The 19759-nt window shown below is 47.7% G+C and overlaps 1 protein-coding gene across 1 annotated transcript in view; it reads right to left on the reverse strand.

Annotated features, from left to right (window-relative positions):
- LOC115184185 (phosphatidylinositol 4-kinase type 2-beta) overlaps positions 1-16124 on the reverse strand; it is a 37713-nt gene extending 21589 nt beyond the window's left edge. Inside the window, exons 1-7 of the mRNA XM_029745208.1 lie at positions 15556-16124; positions 11182-11333; positions 9431-9511; positions 8624-8743; positions 4650-4781; positions 3589-3742; positions 806-867 (exon numbers count right to left, since the gene is read on the reverse strand). Coding sequence (XP_029601068.1) covers positions 806-867; positions 3589-3742; positions 4650-4781; positions 8624-8743; positions 9431-9511; positions 11182-11333; positions 15556-15907 — 1053 coding nt within the window. The 5' untranslated portion in view covers positions 15908-16124. The remainder of the gene's footprint in view (positions 1-805; positions 868-3588; positions 3743-4649; positions 4782-8623; positions 8744-9430; positions 9512-11181; positions 11334-15555) is intronic.
- Between the last annotated feature and the right edge of the window lie 3635 nt (positions 16125-19759).

The following is a 19759-nucleotide window of genomic DNA, read 5'->3' on the forward strand; positions in this document are numbered from 1 at the left end:
CATCATACTGAATGTTAACTAGTCCTCTGAGACAGTCTTACATCATACTGAATGTTAACTAGTCCTCTGAGACAGTCTTACATCATACTGAATGTTAACTAGTCCTCTGAGACAGTCTTACATCATACTGAATGTTAACTAGTCCTCTGAGACAGTCTTACATCATACTGAATGTTAACTAGTCCTCTGAGACAGTCTTACATCATACTGAATGTTAACTAGTCCTCTGAGACAGTCTTACATCATACTGAATGTTAACTAGTCCTCTGAGACAGTCTTACATCATACTGAATGTTAACTAGTCCTCTGAGACAGTCTTACATCATACTGAATGTTAACTAGTCCTCTGAGACAGTCTTACATCATACTGAATGTTAACTAGTCCTCTGAGACAGTCTTACATCATACTGAATGTTAACTAGTCCTCTGAGACAGTCTTACATCATACTGAATGTTAACTAGTCCTCTGAGACAGTCTTACATCATACTGAATGTTAACTAGTCCTCTGAGACAGTCTTACATCATACTGAATGTTAACTAGTCCTCTGAGACAGTCTTACATCATACTGAATGTTAACTAGTCCTCTGAGACAGTCTTACATCATACTGAATGTTAACTAGTCCTCTGAGACAGTCTTACATCATACTGAATGTTAACTAGTCCTCTGAGACAGTCTTACATCATACTGTAGAGTGTGTGTGATAAGTATGAGTCACGCAGAGTCCACAGTCTACATGTCACTTCTTTCAAAACACACATGATCTATGGACTGCAGTCCACACACACACACACACACAGCTCACCTTCTCTCCCTCTCCTTCCCCTGACTTCTCATACTTGATCAACCAGTTGTCATTCCCTCGGTCTGATGGAGAGAAAGAGGGAGGGAGAAGAGAGAGGAAGGTGAGGAAGGGTGAACGGGTTAGATTCTGCATAGGAGGAGAACACAATGCAAAGCTATAGGGAGATGTTCCAGGGCATGAATGAACTGTGTGTCCCTATAAAATCTGTTTCTCTCCAAGTTTTCACTCTCCAAAAAAATCACACTTTAATACTTAAAACTACAACAGGAGACCACTTTTTTTGTGGTCTGGTAAAAATCAAATCTAAGAACGTTTTATTTTCGGTTTTTAGATGTCCTTCAATTCAACTGTGCACCAACAAGAGACCTGTTTGGTTAGTGGTGTTTCTGTAGCACACGTGTAAATTGCAGAGTTTGCTAAAGAAATCGCCACTGGATTGATGCAAATAATCATGATAATCATTCAGCCAGGTTAAACATGGTCTACTTTGTAGTTAACATTTAATTGAAAAGGTTTTTTTGGGGGGAGAGAAGTCTTTCTGTCTACCACAAGACTGTTAGCATTATTAGCATCATCGCTAAAACGGATAAACATAGTGGTGACAGAGAGAGGAGTTCTGGGAAATACTAACCACTGACGCATTCTGTTCATGTCTCATCATCATCATCAATAATATCAATTCATCTAGTCGATTCCCTACCGAGTTCAATACATCTAGTTGACTCCCTACCGAGTTCAATTCATCTAGTTGATTCCCTACCGAGTTCAATTCCCTACCCAGTTCAATACATCTAGTCGATTCCCTACCGAGTTCAATTCCCTACCCAGTTCAATACATCTAGTTGATTCCCTACCGAGTTCAATACATCTAGTCGATTCCCTACCGAGTTCAATTCCCTACCCAGTTCAATACATCTAGTTGATTCCCTACCGAGTTCAATACATCTAGTCGATTCCCTACCCAGTTCAATACATCTAGTCGATTCCCTACCGAGTTCAATACATCTAGTCGATTCCCTACCGAGTTCAATTCCCTACCCAGTTCAATTCCCTACCCAGTTCAATACATCTAGTTGATTCCCTACCCAGTTCAATACATCTAGTTGATTCCCTACCGAGTTCAATTCCCTACCGAGTTCAATTCCCTACCCAGTTCAATACATCTAGTCGATTCCCTACCCAGTTCAATACATCTAGTCGATTCCCTACCGAGTTCAATACATCTAGTCGATTCCCTACCGAGTTCAATTCCCTACCCAGTTCAATTCCCTACCCAGTTCAATACATCTAGTTGATTCCCTACCCAGTTCAATACATCTAGTCGATTCCCTACCGAGTTCAATTCCCTACCGAGTTCAATTCCCTACCCAGTTCAATACATCTAGTTGATTCCCTACCCAGTTCAATACATCTAGTTGATTCCCTACCGAGTTTAATACATCTAGTCGATTCCCTACCCAGTTCAATACATCTAGTCGATTCCCTACTGAGTTCAATTCCCTACCCAGTTCAATACATCTAGTTGATTCCCTACTGAGTTCAATACATCTAGTCGACTCCCTACCGAGTTCAATACATCTAGTCGACTCCCTACCGAGTTCAATACATCTAGTTGATTCCCTACCGAGTTCAATTCATCTAGTTGATTCCCTACCGAGTTCAATACATCTAGTTGATTCCCTACCGAGTTCAATACATCTAGTTGACTCCCTACCGAGTTCAATACATCTAGTCGACTCCCTACCGAGTTCAATACATCTAGTTGACTCCCTACCGAGTTCAATACATCTAGTTGACTCCCTACCGAGTTCAATACATCTAGTTGGATCTCGTCACGATCCAATGAAGTCGGTTACGACGCCGAACTGCAGTCAGGTCATGACCCTGGTGAGGACGACGAGCACGCAGATGAGCTTCCCTGAGACGGTTTCTGACAGTTTGTACAGAAATTGGTTGGTTGGTTGGTCTCAGACGATGCTGCAGGTGAAGAAGCCGGATGCGGAGGTCCTGGGCTGCCATGGTTACACGTGATCTGCGGTTGTGAGACCGTTTGGACGTACTGCCAAATCCTCTAAAACGACGTTGTAGGTCGGCTTATGGTAGAGAAATGTACATTCAATTCTCTGGCAACAGCTCTGCTGGACGTTCCTGCAGTCAGCATGCCAACTGCACGCTCCCTTAAAAACCTAAGACATCTGTACCGTTGTGTGACAAAACTGCACATTTTAAAGTGGGGCATTTGATTGTTCCGCAGCACAAGGTGCACCTGTGTAATGATCATGCTGTTTAATCAGCTTCTTGATATGCCACACCTGTCAGGTGGCTGGATTATCTTGACAAAAGGAGAAATGTTCACTAACTAAGGATGTAAACAAATTTGTGCACAGAATTGGAGAGAAATAAGCTTTTTTTTGCATATAGAACATTCATGGGATGTTTTTTTTCAGCTCATGAAATATCGGACCAACATTTTTCAGTGTAGTTGATTTCCTACTAAGTTCAATAACATTATTGAATATTGTTGAAATCCGTTCTCCGTATCGCAGATTTTATAGGCCCCACCAATGTGTGCGCTGTGGGCAAGCTGTATGTACCGTCCACTGTGTGTATGTGTACCGTGCACTGTGTGCATATGTACCGTGCACTGTGTGTATGTACTGAGTGGTGTGTAGTGTGAAAGGAAGTCACCAGGAAAAGTCTAAACACTACAGATACTCCTTCCTGTGAGCACACACACGCACACACACGCACGCACGCACGCACACGCACACACACACACACACCTGTGTTTCTGATGACGTAGTCCAGAATGACCAGCCTCTCAAACTGAGACTGGAGCTGTTTCCTGATGTTCTCTGGGAGAGGCTCCGCCTCAAAACGTCTCAACCAATAGTCAGCCTCGTGGTACCCTTCCACGAACAGCTGGAACGAACCAAGCTGACACACACACACCACACACACACACACACACACACACACACACACACACACACACACACCACACACACCACACACACCACACACACCACACACACCACACACACACCACACACACACCACACACACACCACACACACACACACACACACACACACACGAGAGATAGATCGCCAGAGAAACAGACAGATAGAGGACACACACACAGGTTAGGATACCTTGGAGGGTTAAGACATAGGGTCAGGAATAAGACTGCTGGGGTCAGGGGTCAGGGTACCTTGGAGGGTTAAGACATAGGGTCAGGACTGCTGGGGTCAGGGGTCAGGGTACCTTGGAGGGTTAAGACATAGGGTCAGGAATAAGACTGCTGGGGTCAGGGGTTAGGATACCTTGGAGGGTTAAGACATAGGGTCAGGAATAAGACTGGTGGGGTCAGGGGTCAGGGTACCTTGGGGGGTTAAGACATAGGGTCAGGAATAAGACTGCTCGGGTCAGGGGTTAGGGTACCTTGGAGGGTTAAGACATAGGGTCAGGAATAAGACTGCTGGGGTCAGGGGTCAGGGTACCTTGGAGGGTTAAGACATAGGGTCAGGACTGCTGGGGTCAGGGGTCAGGGTACCTTGGAGGGTTAAGACATAGGGTCAGGAATAAGACTGGTGGGGTCAGGGGTTAGGGTACCTTGGAGGGTTAAGACATAGGGTCAGGAATAAGACTGCTGGGGTCAGGGGTCAGGGTACCTTGGAGGGTTAAGACATAGGGTCAGGAATAAGACTGGTGGGGTCAGGGTACCTTGGGGGGTTAAGACATAGGGTCAGGAATAAGACTGCTGGGGTCAGGGGTCAGGGTACCTTGGAGGGTTAAGACATAGGGTCAGGAATAAGACTGCTGGGGTCAGGGGTCAGGGTACCTTGGGGGGCAGGCCCACTCTGTGGAAGTGTCGTCCTACTTTGGGAACCATCTCGAGGGCGTATTTCTTCCCTCTGGACTTGGCCCTGTCGATGGTGTTGTAGTGAAATGTCTCACTGACCAGATACACAGCCTGAAAGACACACAGACAGACAGCCTGTTATTACCACTGACCAGATACACAGCCTGTTATTACCACTGACCAGATACACAGCCTGACCAGATACACAGCCTGACCAGATACACAGCCTGACCAGATACACAGCCTGACCAGATACACAGCCTGACCAGATACACAGCCTGACCAGATACACAGCCTGTTATTACCACTGACTAGATACACAGCCTGTTATTACCACTGACCAGATACACAGCCTGTTATTACCACTGACCAGATACACAGCCTGTTATTACCACTGACCAGATACACAGCCTGACCAGATACACAGCCTGTTATTACCACTGACTAGATACACAGCCTGACTAGATACACAGCCTGTTATTATCACTGACCAGATACACAGCCTGCCCAGATACACAGCCTGTTATTACCACTGACCAGATACACAGCCTGACTAGATACACAGCCTGTTATTATCACTGACCAGATACACAGCCTGTTATTACCACTGACCAGATACACAGCCTGACCAGATACACAGCCTGTTATTACCACTGACCAGATACACAGCCTGTTATTATCACTGACCAGATACACAGCCTGTTATTACCACTGACTAGATACACAGCCTGACCAGATACACAGCCTGTTATTACCACTGACTAGATACACAGCCTGTTATTATCACTGACCAGATACACAGCCTGTTATTACCACTGACTAGATACACAGCCTGTTATTACCACTGACCAGATACACAGCCTGTTATTACCACTGACCAGATACACAGCCTGTTATTACCACTGACCAGATACACAGCCTGTTATTACCACTGACCAGATACACAGCCTGTTATTACCACTGACCAGATACACAGCCTGTTATTACCACTGACCAGATACACAGCCTGACCAGATACACAGCCTGTTATTACCACTGACCAGATACACAGCCTGTTATTACCACTGACCAGATACACAGCCTGACCAGATACACAGCCTGTTATTACCACTGACCAGATACACAGCCTGTTATTACCACTGACCAGATACACAGCCTGACCAGATACACAGCCTGACCAGATACACAGCCTGTTATTACCACTGACTAGATACACAGCCTGTTATTACCACTGACCAGATACACAGCCTGTTATTACCACTGACCAGATACACAGCCTGTTATTACCACTGACCAGATACACAGCCTGTTATTACCACTGACCAGATACACAGCCTGACCAGATACACAGCCTGACCAGATACACAGCCTGACCAGATACACAGCCTGACCAGATACACAGCCTGTTATTACAACTGACCAGATACACAGCCTGTTATTACCACTGACCAGATACACAGCCTGTTATTACCACTGACCAGATACACAGCCTGACCAGATACACAGCCTGTTATTACCACTGACTAGATACACAGCCTGTTATTACCACTGACCAGATACACAGCCTGACCAGATACACAGCCTGTTATTACCACTGACCAGATACACAGCCTGTTATTATCACTGACCAGATACACAGCCTGTTATTACCACTGACCAGATACACAGCCTGTTATTACCACTGACCAGATACACAGCCTGACCAGATACACAGCCTGTTATTACCACTGACCAGATACACAGCCTGACCAGATACACAGCCTGTTATTATCACTGACTAGATACACAGCCTGACCAGATACACAGCCTGTTATTATCACTGCCCAGATACACAGCCTGTTATTACCACTGACTAGATACACAGCCTGTTATTACCACTGACCAGATACACAGCCTGTTATTACCACTGACTAGATACACAGCCTGTTATTATCACTGACCAGATACACAGCCTGTTATTACCACTGACTAGATACACAGCCTGACCAGATACACAGCCTGTTATTACCACTGACCAGATACACAGCCTGACCAGATACACAGCCTGTTATTATCACTGACCAGATACACAGCCTGACCAGATACACAGCCTGTTATTACCACTGACCAGATACACAGCCTGTTATTACCACTGACCAGATACACAGCCTGACCAGATACACAGCCTGACCAGATACACAGCCTGTTATTACCACTGACCAGATACACAGCCTGACCAGATACACAGCCTGTTATTACCACTGACCAGATACACAGCCTGACCAGATACACAGCCTGTTATTACCACTGACCAGATACACAGCCTGACCAGATACACAGCCTGTTATTACCACTGACCAGATACACAGCCTGTTATTACCACTGACTAGATACACAGCCTGTTATTACCACTGACTAGATACACAGCCTGTTATTACCACTGACTAGATACACAGCCTGTTATTATCACTGACCAGATACACAGCCTGACCAGATACACAGCCTGTTATTACCACTGACCAGATACACAGCCTGTTATTACCACTGACTAGATACACAGCCTGTTATTACCACTGACCAGATACACAGCCTGTTATTACCACTGACCAGATACACAGCCTGACCAGATACACAGCCTGTTATTACCACTGACCAGATACACAGCCTGACTAGATACACAGCCTGACTAGATACACAGCCTGTTATTATCACTGACCAGATACACAGCCTGTTATTACCACTGACCAGATACACAGCCTGTTATTATCACTGACCAGATACACAGCCTGACCAGATTAACAGCCTGTTATTACCACTGACTAGATACACAGCCTGTTATTACCACTGACCAGATACACAGCCTGTTATTACCACTGACCAGATACACAGCCTGACCAGATACACAGCCTGTTATTATCACTGACCAGATACACAGCCTGTTATTACCACTGACCAGATACACAGCCTGACCAGATACACAGCCTGTTATTACCACTGACCAGATACACAGCCTGACCAGATACACAGCCTGACCAGATACACAGCCTGTTATTACCACTGACCAGATACACAGCCTGTTATTATCACTGCCCAGATACACAGCCTGTTATTACCACTGACTAGATACACAGCCTGTTATTACCACTGACCAGATACACAGCCTGACCAGATACACAGCCTGTTATTATCACTGACTAGATACACAGCCTGTTATTACCACTGACCAGATACACAGCCTGTTATTACCACTGACTAGATACACAGCCTGTTATTATCACTGACCTGATACACAGCCTGTTATTACCACTGACTAGATACACAGCCTGTTATTATCACTGACCAGATACACAGCCTGTTATTACCACTGACCAGATACACAGCCTGACCAGATACACAGCCTGTTATTACCACTGACCAGATACACAGCCTGTTATTACCACTGACCAGATACACAGCCTGTTATTATCACTGACTAGATACACAGCCTGTTATTACCACTGACCAGATACACAGCCTGTTATTACCACTGACCAGATACACAGCCTAACCAGATACACAGCCTGACCAGATACACAGCCTGTTATTACCACTGACCAGATACACAGCCTGTTATTATCACTGACCAGATACACAGCCTGACCAGATACACAGCCTGTTATTACCACTGACCAGATACACAGCCTGACCAGATACACAGCCTGTTATTATCACTGACCAGATACACAGCCTAACCAGATACACAGCCTGACCAGATACACAGCCTGTTATTACCACTGACCAGATACACAGCCTGTTATTACCACTGACTAGATACACAGCCTGTTATTACCACTGACCAGATACACAGCCTGACCAGATACACAGCCTGTTATTACCACTGACCAGATACACAGCCTGACCAGATACACAGCCTGACCAGATACACAGCCTGTTATTACCACTGACCAGCCTGAGACCCCCCCCTCCCACCTCACCTTGGTTTTGGGGACCACCCCCAGTCCTAGCCTGGTATCGACGTGGGAGGCAGCAACCTCCGAGAGATAGCCCTGGTTGGGGATCAGGCAGCCACGGCCAAAACAACACGGACAGCACAGCTACACAGAGAGAGAGAGGAGGAGAGGGAGGAGGAGGAGAGAGGGAGGAGGAGAGAGGGAGGAGGAGAGAGGGAGGAGGAGAGGGAGGAGGAGGAGAGAGGACAGAGGGAGGAGGAGGAGGAGAGAGGACAGAGGGAGGAGGAGGAGGAGAGAGGACAGAGGGAGGAGGAGGAGAGAGGAGGAGAGGGAGGAGGAGGAGAGAGGAGGAGAGGGAGGAGGAGGAGAGAGGACAGAGGGAGGAGGAGAGAGGACAGAGGGAGGAGGAGAGAGGACAGAGGGAGGAGGAGAGAGGACAGAGGGAGGAGGAGAGGGGAGGGAGGAGGAGGAGAGGACAGAGGAGAGAGGACAGAGGGAGGAGAGGGATGAGGAGGAGAGAGGACAGAGGGAGGAGGAGGAGAGAGGACAGAGGGAGGAGGAGGAGGAGAGAGGACAGAGGGAGGAAGGGTAGAGGGTGGGGAGAGAGTTAAATGAACTGTTATAATGAATGTAAAAAGAGAGAGAGAAAGGGAGGAGAGGAAGAGGAGAGAGGAAGAGGAGAGAGAGGGAAAATAGGACCGAGGGACAGATGAGGAGAGAGACAACAGTACAGGAATGTTTCTATCACTGAGCATAGTGAGACCTAGAGACAGATGAGGAGAGAGGAAGAGGAGAGACAACAGTAAAAGACAGGCCAGAGAACAGTGTTACCTTGTGAAAGTATTTGGTCCATTTAGGGTTGAGGTGACCGTAAGGCTCTTCAGACTTTGGTTTGAAAACGCCAAGGATTTTCTGGATGGGAAAAAAAGGGAATCAACAGTATTTAATAACATCCTTATCACAAAGAGCTTTACAGTAACCCAACCTAGACCCTAATGAAAGAGCTTTACAGTAACCCGGCCTAGATCCTAATGAAAGAGCTTTACAGTAACCTGGCCTAGACTCTAATGAAAGAGCTTTACGGTAACCTGGCCTAGATCCTAATGAAAGAGCTTTACAGTAACCCGGCCTAGATCCTAATGAAAGAGCTTTACAGTAACCTGGCCTAGACCCTAATGAAAGAGCTTTACGGTAACCTGGCCTAGACCCTAATGAAAGAGCTTTACGGTAACCCAACCTAGACCCTAATGAAAGAGCTTTACAGTAACCTGGCCTAGACCCTAATGAAAGAGCTTTACGGTAACCCAACCTAGACCCTAATGAAAGAGCTTTACAGTAACCCGGCCTAGATCCTAATGAAAGAGCTTTACGGTAACCCAGCCTAGGCCCTAATGAAAGACTACTGATCTGATGTAGTGATGGGCCAGCAAGACAACTCCATCACCTGGCATCACAGACTACAGAGAGACTGAGGACCACATCAGGGCCAGCAAGACAACTCCATCACCTGGCATCACAGACTACAGAGAGACTGAGGACCACATCAGGGCCAGCTGGACAACTCCATCACCTGGCATCACAGACTACAGAGAGACTGAGGACCACATCAGGGCCAGCAAGACAACTCCATCACCTGGCATCACAGACTACAGAGAGACTGAGGACCACATCAGGGCCAGCAAGACAACTCCATCACCTGGCATCACAGACTACAGAGAGACTGAGGACCACATCAGGGCCAGCTGGACAACTCCATCACCTGGCATCACAGACTACAGAGCGACTGAGGACCACATCAGGGCCAGCAAGACAACTCCATCACCTGGCATCACAGACTACAGAGAGACTGAGGACCACATCAGGGCCAGCAGGACAACTCCATCACCTGGCGTCACAGACTACAGAGAGACTGAGGACCACATCAGGGCCAGCTGGACAACTCCATCACCTGGCATCACAGACTACAGAGAGACTGAGGACCACATCAGGGCCAGCAAGACAACTCCATCACCTGGCGTCACAGACTACAGAGAGACTGAGGACCACATCAGGGCCAGCAGGACAACTCCATCACAGACTAGAGAGAGACTGAGGACCACATCAGGGCCAGCTGGCATCGACCATCATCCCCATCATGTAGCGTAACTCCAGCAGGTTACCAGACGCACCAGTCTCTGCTGTGAAGGAAGTCCCTGAAGCTGGCTTCCTCCCCATCAACGTGTTCATCTATTTTAATGTTTCTGTCCATCTGTAGGCCTATACTGGAATTCAGCTGTTAGCTGTGAAGCCTACTAGACCAGATTAATCCATGAAACAATAACTTCTTCACATACATAACGCAGAAGTTAAACCACAGTGGCTCAGAAAAACCACCAGGACTTCCTGGACATAAAGAACAGGAAATAGTTTGTTATTTAAAAAAGGTTATTGACTGTTTTGAACAAAGCCTAGCTAGTAGTGATGAGGGATGATTCTCACCCCTCCCTCCCTCCCTCCATCCCTCCCTCCGTGGTCTTTGACAAAATACCCCCTCCTCCTCCATATCTTCCATTTCACCTCCCCCCCACGCCCCCTTTCCTCACCCCTTTGGAGTCTTTAACGAAGTAACTCCCGCTAGAACCCTGAGAGATTCTCTCTGGGAAGACTCCGCCCTCGATGGCCTGCTCCGCCCTCTGAATGATGTCACCAAACTCTGGGTCGCCGGGGAAATGGTTAAAGTCTCCGCTACTGTTACCTGAATGGAGGGGGGAGAGAGAGAGAATTTTGACTTGTTTTTCTTTAAAAATAGGCCATCGTCATTACATTAAAACAAAAATAAACATATGTTTCCCATTACAAATGTATATTTGAACATGCCCTCTCCACAGAGATAGACAGAGAGAGAGAGAGAGAGAGAGAGAGAGAAATGTTTCCTGTAAATGTTTTATTGTTTATTTCACTTTTGTTTAATATCTAGGTCACTTGCTTTGGCAATGTAAACATATGTTTCCCATGCCAATAAAACCCTTAAAATGAATTGAGAGAGACAGAGACATGGAGAGAGAAACAGAGAGACTCAGTGAGCACAGCCTTGCTATTGAGAAAGGCCGCTGTAGGCAGACCTGGCTCTCAAGGGAAGACAGGCTATGTGCACACTGACCACAAAATGATGTGGAAACTGAACTTCCTAACCTCCTGCCAAATGTATGACCATATTAGAGACACATATTTCCCTCAGATTACACAGATCCACAAAGAATTTGAAAACAAACCCGATTTTGATAAACTCCCATATCTACTGGGTGAAATACCACAGTGTGACATCACAGCAGCAAGATGTGTGACCTGTTGCCACAAGAAAAGGTCAACCAGTGAAGAACAAACACCATTGTAAATACAACCCATATTTATGTTTATTGATTTGCCCTTTTGTACTTTAACCATTTGTACATCGTTACAACACTGTAAACAGACATAACATGACATTTGTAATGTCTTTATTCTTTTGAAACTTCTTTGAGTATAATGTTTACTGTTCATTTTTTATAAAACTTTTTTTTAGTATCTATTTCACTTGCTTTGGCAATAACACATGTTCCCATGCCAAAAAAAGCCCTTAAATTGCAAGTGAAATTGAAAGAGAGATCAGTACATGTGTATGTAACTAGCTAACGCAGGATCTACAGCTGTGGTATCAGTTCAACTCTGCAGCGTCAACATTTGTTTGCTTTGGTTGTGGTTGACTCTGGTGGAGGGTGTAGGCTTGCCTCCCAAACAGCACCCTATTCCCTACATAGGGCTCTGGTCAAAAGTAGTGCACTATGTAGGGAATAGGGTGTTGTTTGGGAGGCAGACGCACTGTGAGCTAGGTGCAAAGTCAAGAGAAACATGACTCCATATAACATGGCGGTTAAACACACAGGGCCCCACACACACACACACACACACACACAGAGAGCCCAACACACACAGAGAGCCACACACACACACACAGAGCACCCCCCCACACACACACACACAGAGAGCCCACACACACAGAGAGCCACACACACACACAGAGAGCCCAACACACACACACACAGAGAGCCCAACACACACACACAGAGAGCCCAACACACACACACACAGAGAGCCGCACACACACACACACACACACACAGAGAGCCACACACACACACACAGAGAGCCACACACACACACACACACACACACACACACACACACAGAGCCACACACACACACAGAGCCCCCCCCACACACACAGAGAGCCCAACACACACACACACACACACACAGAGAGAGCCCAACACACACACAGAGCCCAACACACACACAGAGCCCAACACACACACAGAGCCCAACACACACACACACACACACACAGAGAGCCCAACACACACACACACACACAGAGAGCCCAACACACACACACACACACAGAGAGCCCAACACACACAGAGAGCCCAACACACACAGAGAGCCCAACACACACAGAGAGCCCAACACACACAGAGAGCCCAACACACACAGAGAGCCACACACACACACACACACACACACACACACACACACAAACAGGCCCACACAGCCCTCACACACAAACAGAGAGAGCCCAACACACACACAGACAGAGTCCCCCCCCCACACACGGTCTAAGCAGATGACACTTTCTCTCCCCCATTTAGAAAGCAAAGGAGAACAACTGATGACATCAACAACACAGCTCCATATAACACCATCAGACAGAGAGAGAGAGAGATGGGGGACAGAGAGAGATGGGGGACAGAGAGAGGGAGAGCTGGGGGACAGAGAGAGCTGGGGGAGAGAGAGAGAGAGCTGGGGGGAGAGAGGGAGAGCTGGGGGGGAGAGAGGGAGAGCTGGGGGGAGAGAGGGAGAGCTGGGGGACAGAGAGAGCTGGGGGGACAGAGAGAGCTGGGGGAGAGAGAGAGAGAGCTGGGGGAGAGAGAGAGAGAGCTGGGGGAGAGAGAGAGAGCTGGGGGGAGAGAGGGAGAGCTGGGGGACAGGGAGAGCTGGGGGACAGAGAGAGCTGGGGGACAGAGAGAGCTGGGGGACAGAGAGAGCTGGGGGACAGAGAGAGCTGGGGGACAGAGAGAGCTGGGGGGACAGAGAGAGCTGGGGGACAGAGAGAGCTGGGGGGAGAGAGAGAGAGAGGGAGAGCTGGGGGACAGAGAGAGCTGGGGGAGAGAGAGAGAGAGCTGGGGGGAGAGAGAGAGAGCTGGGGGGAGAGAGAGCTGGGGGGGGAGAGAGAGCTGGGGGGGAGAGAGAGCTGGGGGGGAGAGAGAGCTGGGGGGAGAGAGGGAGAGGGAGAGCTGGGGGACAGAGAGTGCTGGGGGGAGAGAGAGGGAGAGGGAGAGCTGGGGGACAGAGAGTGCTGGGGGGAGAGAGAGAGAGAGGGAGAGCTGGGGGAGAGAGAGATAGGGAGAGCTGGGGGGAGGGAGAGCTGGGGGGGAGAGAGAGGGAGAGCTGGGGGACAGAGAGAGCTGGGAGAGAGAGAGAGAGAGCTGGGGGGGAGAGAGGGAGAGCTGGGGGGAGAGAGGGAGAGCTGGGGGGAGAGAGGGAGAGCTGGGGGGAGAGAGGGAGAGCTGGGGGGAGAGAGGGAGAGCTGGGGGGAGAGAGAGGGAGAGGGAGAGCTGGGGGACAGAGAGTGCTGGGGGGAGAGAGAGGGAGAGGGAGAGCTGGGGGACAGAGAGTGCTGGGGGGAGAGAGAGAGAGAGCTGGGGGGATAGAGGGAGAGCTGGGGGGAGAGAGAGAGAGGGAGAGCTGGGGGGGAGAGAGAGCGAGAGCTGGGGGGCAGAGAGAGCGAGAGCTGGGGGGCAGAGAGAGCGAGAGCTGGGGGGCAGAGAGAGCGAGAGCTGGGGGGCAGAGAGAGCGAGAGCTGGGGGGCAGAGAGAGCGAGAGCTGGGGGGGAGAGGGAGAGAGAGGGAGAGCTGGGGGGAGAGAGGGAGAGCTGGGGGGGGAGAGAGAGGGGAGCTGGGGGGGGCAGAGAGAGGGAGAGCTGGGGGGCAGAGAGAGGGAGAGCTGGGGGGCAGAGAGAGGGAGAGCTGGGGGGCAGAGAGAGGGAGAGCTGGGGGGCAGAGAGAGGGAGAGCTGGGGGGCAGAGAGAGGGAGAGCTGGGGGGGCAGAGAGAGGGAGAGCTGGGGGGCAGAGAGAGGGAGAGCTGGGGGGCAGAGAGAGGGAGAGCTGGGGGGCAGAGAGAGGGAGAGCTGGGGGGCAGAGAGAGGGAGAGCTGGGGGGAGAGAGAGAGCGAGAGAGGGAGATCTGGGGGGAGATCTGCGGGAGAACTGGGGGAGAACTGGGGGAGGACAGGACAGCAACACAAATAGACCCAACGAAATGATAAGAAAACAAAAAGATAATTCTTTCCAATTACTTGACACATTAACAAACAAAAAAACAGAGCAAACTAGAATGCCATTTGTCCCTAAACAGAGAGAGACACAGTGGCAGAATACCTGACCACTGTGACTGACCCAAACTTAAGGAAATCTTTGACTATGTACAGACTCAGTGATCACAGCCTTGCTATTGAGAAAGGCCGCCGTAGGCAGACCTGGCTCTCAAGAGAAGACAGGCTATGTGCAACACTGCCCACAAAATGAGGTGGAAACTGAACTGCACTTCCTAACCTCCTGCCAAATGTATGACCATATTAGAGAGACATATTTCCCTCAGATTACACAGATCCACAAAGAATTTGAAAACAAACCCGACTTTGATGAACTTCCATATCTACTGGGTGAAATACCACAGTGTGCCATCACAGCAGCAAGATGTGTGACCTGTTGCCACAAGAAAAGGGCAACCAGTGAAGAACAAACACCATTGTAAATACAACCCATATTTATTTTCCCTTTTGCACTTTTAAATAGTTAAAAGAACAAAATAGAGAGAGAGAGAGAAACGCCTTGGCTAGCAAGCTACTAACATGAACCTCCGTATCACCACCGACTCTTTACCTGGCGAGGTAAGGTTATCTTTATCCGACGATGAACTCCGTCGGTTCCGCCTCGTCCTCTTCTGCCTCTCGCCCCGAGGTGACGACGTGCCTCCGGATAAACACGGCAACAACAGAGCCTCTTCCCCAGAACCGTCCGTCTCCAATTCGGTAAGAACGCTTTCACACGAACCCGAGATGCGAACCGCGACCCCCGGGTTAGACCCAGACCCGACTGTGTTCCTATCGAACAACGTCGACAGCGGATCCTCTGACCGAAAGTTGAGATCCGTGGTAGCAGCAGCGGAGGCTACCGGGGGTATGTCAGCCGCCACCACCGGCTCGGTCTCGTTTACTTCGCATTCTGACATCATTGTGGATCGCTTTTTTTATTTATATTTTTTTTCCTTCAGTTCTTTACAAATTGAAAAATTGTTTGGTTCAAGCGTTACATATTTTCATCGCTCCATTGTTTTTTTTTTACATCGACAGTCGCTAGTTTACTTAGCGGGAGATAATCTCACCCCGTTGAATTGTCCACATCAGCCAAACATCGCTTCCTCTTTCTACAGAGCATGCGCGTAGATACCCAGGCAGTCTGAGCGGATTTAAAGAGGCCGTGTAGCACATGTCTCTCTGCCTGAGGGGAGTGGAAGGGGGGAGGAAGACAGATGAGAAGGAGGTGATTGCAGCCCGGTATTTTGGGGGTGTTCCTATACGTGGGCATTCCTACATTTGCAGGAAACAATCTTCATTGGTCCATTTTTAAGCTAGGAGGGAGGCTGGCTAGCTAGGACTCTGGTACATACAGGGTGGAGGCTGAGGAGACACTGGTAGCTAACTAGGACTCTGGTACATAGAGGAGGGAGACTGAGGAGACTGCTAGCTAGTTAGCTAGGACTCTGGTACATACAGGATGGAGGCTGAGGAGACACTGCTAGCTAGTTAGCTAGGACTCTGGTACATACAGGATGGAGGTTGAGGAGACACTGCTAGCTAGCTAGCTAGGACTCTGGTACATACAGGATGGAGGTTGAGGAGACGCTGCTAGCTAGCTAGCTAGAACTCTGGTACATACAGGATGGAGGTTGAGGAGACACTGCTAGCTAGCTAGGACTCTGGTACATACAGGATGGAAGCTGAGGAGACACTGGTAGCTAACTAGGACTCTGGTACATAGAGGAGGGAGACTGAGGAGACTGCTAGCTAGCTAGCTAGGACTCTGGTACATACAGGGTGGAGGCTGAGGAGACACTGCTAGCTAGCTAGGACTCTGGTACATACAGGATGGAGGCTGAGGAGACACTGCTAGCTAGCTAGGACTCTGGTACATACAGGATGGAGGCTGAGGAAACACTGGTAGCTAACTAGGACTCTGGTACATAGAGGAGGGAGACTGAGGAGACACTGCTAGCTAGCTAGCTAGCTAGGACTCTGGTACATACAGGGTGGAGGCTGAGGAGACACTGGTAGCTAACTAGGACTCTGGTACATAGAGGAAGAGACTGAGGAGACACTGCTAGCTAGCTAGCTAGGACTCTGGTACATACAGGGTGGAGGCTGAGGAGACACTGCTAGCTAGCTAGGACTCTGGTACATACAGGATGGAGGTTGAGGAGACACTGCTAGCTAGCTAGGACTCTGGTACATACAGGGTGGAGGCTGAGGAGACACTGCTAGCTAGCTAGGACTCTGGTACATACAGGATGGAGGCTGAGGAGACACTGCTAGCTAGCTAGCTAGGACTCTGGTACATACAGGATGGAGGCTGAGGAGACATTGCTAGTTAGGACTCTGGTACACAGTGTGCTGTGTTGTTAATGCAGTTTATGTGAAGAACAAACACCATTGTAAATACAACCCATATTTATGTTTATTTTTTCATCTTTTGTACTTTAATTATTTGCACATCGTTACAACACTGTATATATACATAATAAGACATTTTAAATGTCTTTGTTCTTTTGGAAGTTTTTTAAGTGGAAGGCTTTTTTGACATCAACAAGGCATGAGAAGATTTTGTCTTTGTTTTGGTTTGTTTGTTTGTCAGTTAGGGTGTGCAGGGTGAATACTTGGTCTGTCGTACGGTAATTTGGTAAAAAGCCAATTTGACATTTGCTCCGTACATTGTTTTCACTGAGGAAATGTACGAGTCTGCTGTTAATGATAATGCAGAGGATTTTCCCAAGGCTGCTGTTGATGCATATCCCACGGTAGTTATTGGGGTCAAATTTGTTTACACTTTTGTGGATTTGGGTGATCAGTCCTTGGTTCCTAATATTGGGGAAGATGCCAGAGCTATGGATGGTGTTAAAGAGTTTAAATATAGCCAGTAGGACTTTCTTGTCTGTATATTTTATAATTTAATTGAGGATACCATCAACACCACATGCCTTTTTGGGTTGGAGGGTTTGTATTCTGTCCAGTAGTCCGTTCATTTTAATTAGAGAATCCAGTGGGTTCTGGTAGTCTTTAGTAGCTGATTCTAAAATGTGTATTTGATCATGTATATGTTTTTGCTATTTGTTCTTTGTTATAGAGCCAACAAAAATTGGATAAGTGGTTTTGCCATAAATCTCCGTTTTGGATAGATAACTCTTTGTGTTGCTGTTTGTTAGTGAGTTCCAATTTTCCCAGAAGTGGTTAGAATTGTTTTATTTTTTTTAAATGTAACCTTTAATTAACTAGGCAAGTTTGGGGTAACACGGGGTTCTGGGTAACATGGGGTTCTGGGTAACATGGGGTTCTGGGTAACATGGGGTTCTGGGTAACATGGGGTTCTGGGTAACATGGGGTTCGGGGTAACATGGGGTTCTGGGTAACATGGGGTTCTGGGTAACATGGGGTTTGGGGTAACATGGGGTTCTGGGTAACATGGGGTTCTGGGTAACATTGGGTTCTGGGTAACATGGGGTTCTGGGTAACATGGGGTTCTGGGTAACATGGGGTTTGGGGTAACATGGGGTTCTGGGCAACATGGGGTTCTGGGTAACACGGGGTTTGGGGTAACATGGGGTTCTGGGTAACATGGGGTTCTGGGTAACACGGGGTTCTGGGTAACATGGGGTTCTGGGTAACATGGGGTTCTGGGTAACATGGGGTTCTGGGTAACATGGGGTTTGGGGTAACATGGGGTTCTGGGTAACATGGGGTTTGGGGTAACATGGGGTTCTGGGTAACATGGGGTTCTGGGTAACATGGGGTTTTGGGTAACATGGGGTTTGGGGTAACATGGGGTTTTGATTATTTAAGAGCATTCCAGCATTTACTGCTTTTAGTTTTTGTCTTTATTTTGTAAATCTTATTTTGTTTACTCTTAGATTCTTTATTTTGAAATGTTATCATGTATTATTAGTCCATGTAATCGACCTGTTTATTCTTTATAGATGTCTCCTTTCCATCAAGTCAGGAAGTCCATGTGTTATTATAATCATCTGTTTATTCTTTATAGATGTCTCCTTTCCATCAAGTCAGGTAGTCCATGTGTTATTATAATCATCTGTTTATGTTTAGTCTTTATAGATGTCTCCTTTCCATCAAGTCAGGTAGTCCATGTGTTATTATAATCACCTGTTTATTCTTTAAAGATGTCTCCTTTCCATCAAGTCAGGAAGTCCATGTGTTATTATAATCACCTGTTTATTCTTTGGCCGGGGTTAAATCCGATTGCAAGTTGTAGCGAGCTTGTTAATTAAAGGTCATTTCCGATTGAGCCAACATCTGCAGCGTTTACCATGACTGTGATCTCAATCTGCCTCTAACCAGCCTGAGGAGGTCTATAACTCCATTAGGTTGAATGTGATAGTCTATAACCAGCCTGAGGAGGTCTATAACTCCATTAGGTTGAATGTGATAGTCTACAACCAGCCTGAGGAGGTCTATAACTCCATTAGGTTGAATGTGATTGTCTATAACCAGCCTGAGGAGGTCTATATCTCCATTAGGTTGAATGTGATAGTCTATAACCAGCCTGAGGAGGTCTATATCTCCATTAGGTTGAATGTGATTGTCTATAACCAGCCTGAGGAGGTCTATAACTCCATTAGATTGAATGTGATAATCTATAACCAGCCTGAGGAGGTCTATAACTCCATTAGGTTGAATGTGATTGTCTATAACCAGCCTGAGGAGGTCTATAACTCCATTAGGTTGAATGTCATAGTCTGTAACCAGCCTGAGGAGGTCTATAACTCCATTAGGTTGAATGTGATAGTCTATAACCAGCC

The sequence above is a fragment of the Salmo trutta genome, unplaced genomic scaffold, assembly GCF_901001165.1.
Source record: "Salmo trutta unplaced genomic scaffold, fSalTru1.1, whole genome shotgun sequence".
Taxonomy (NCBI): Eukaryota; Metazoa; Chordata; class Actinopteri; order Salmoniformes; family Salmonidae; genus Salmo; species Salmo trutta.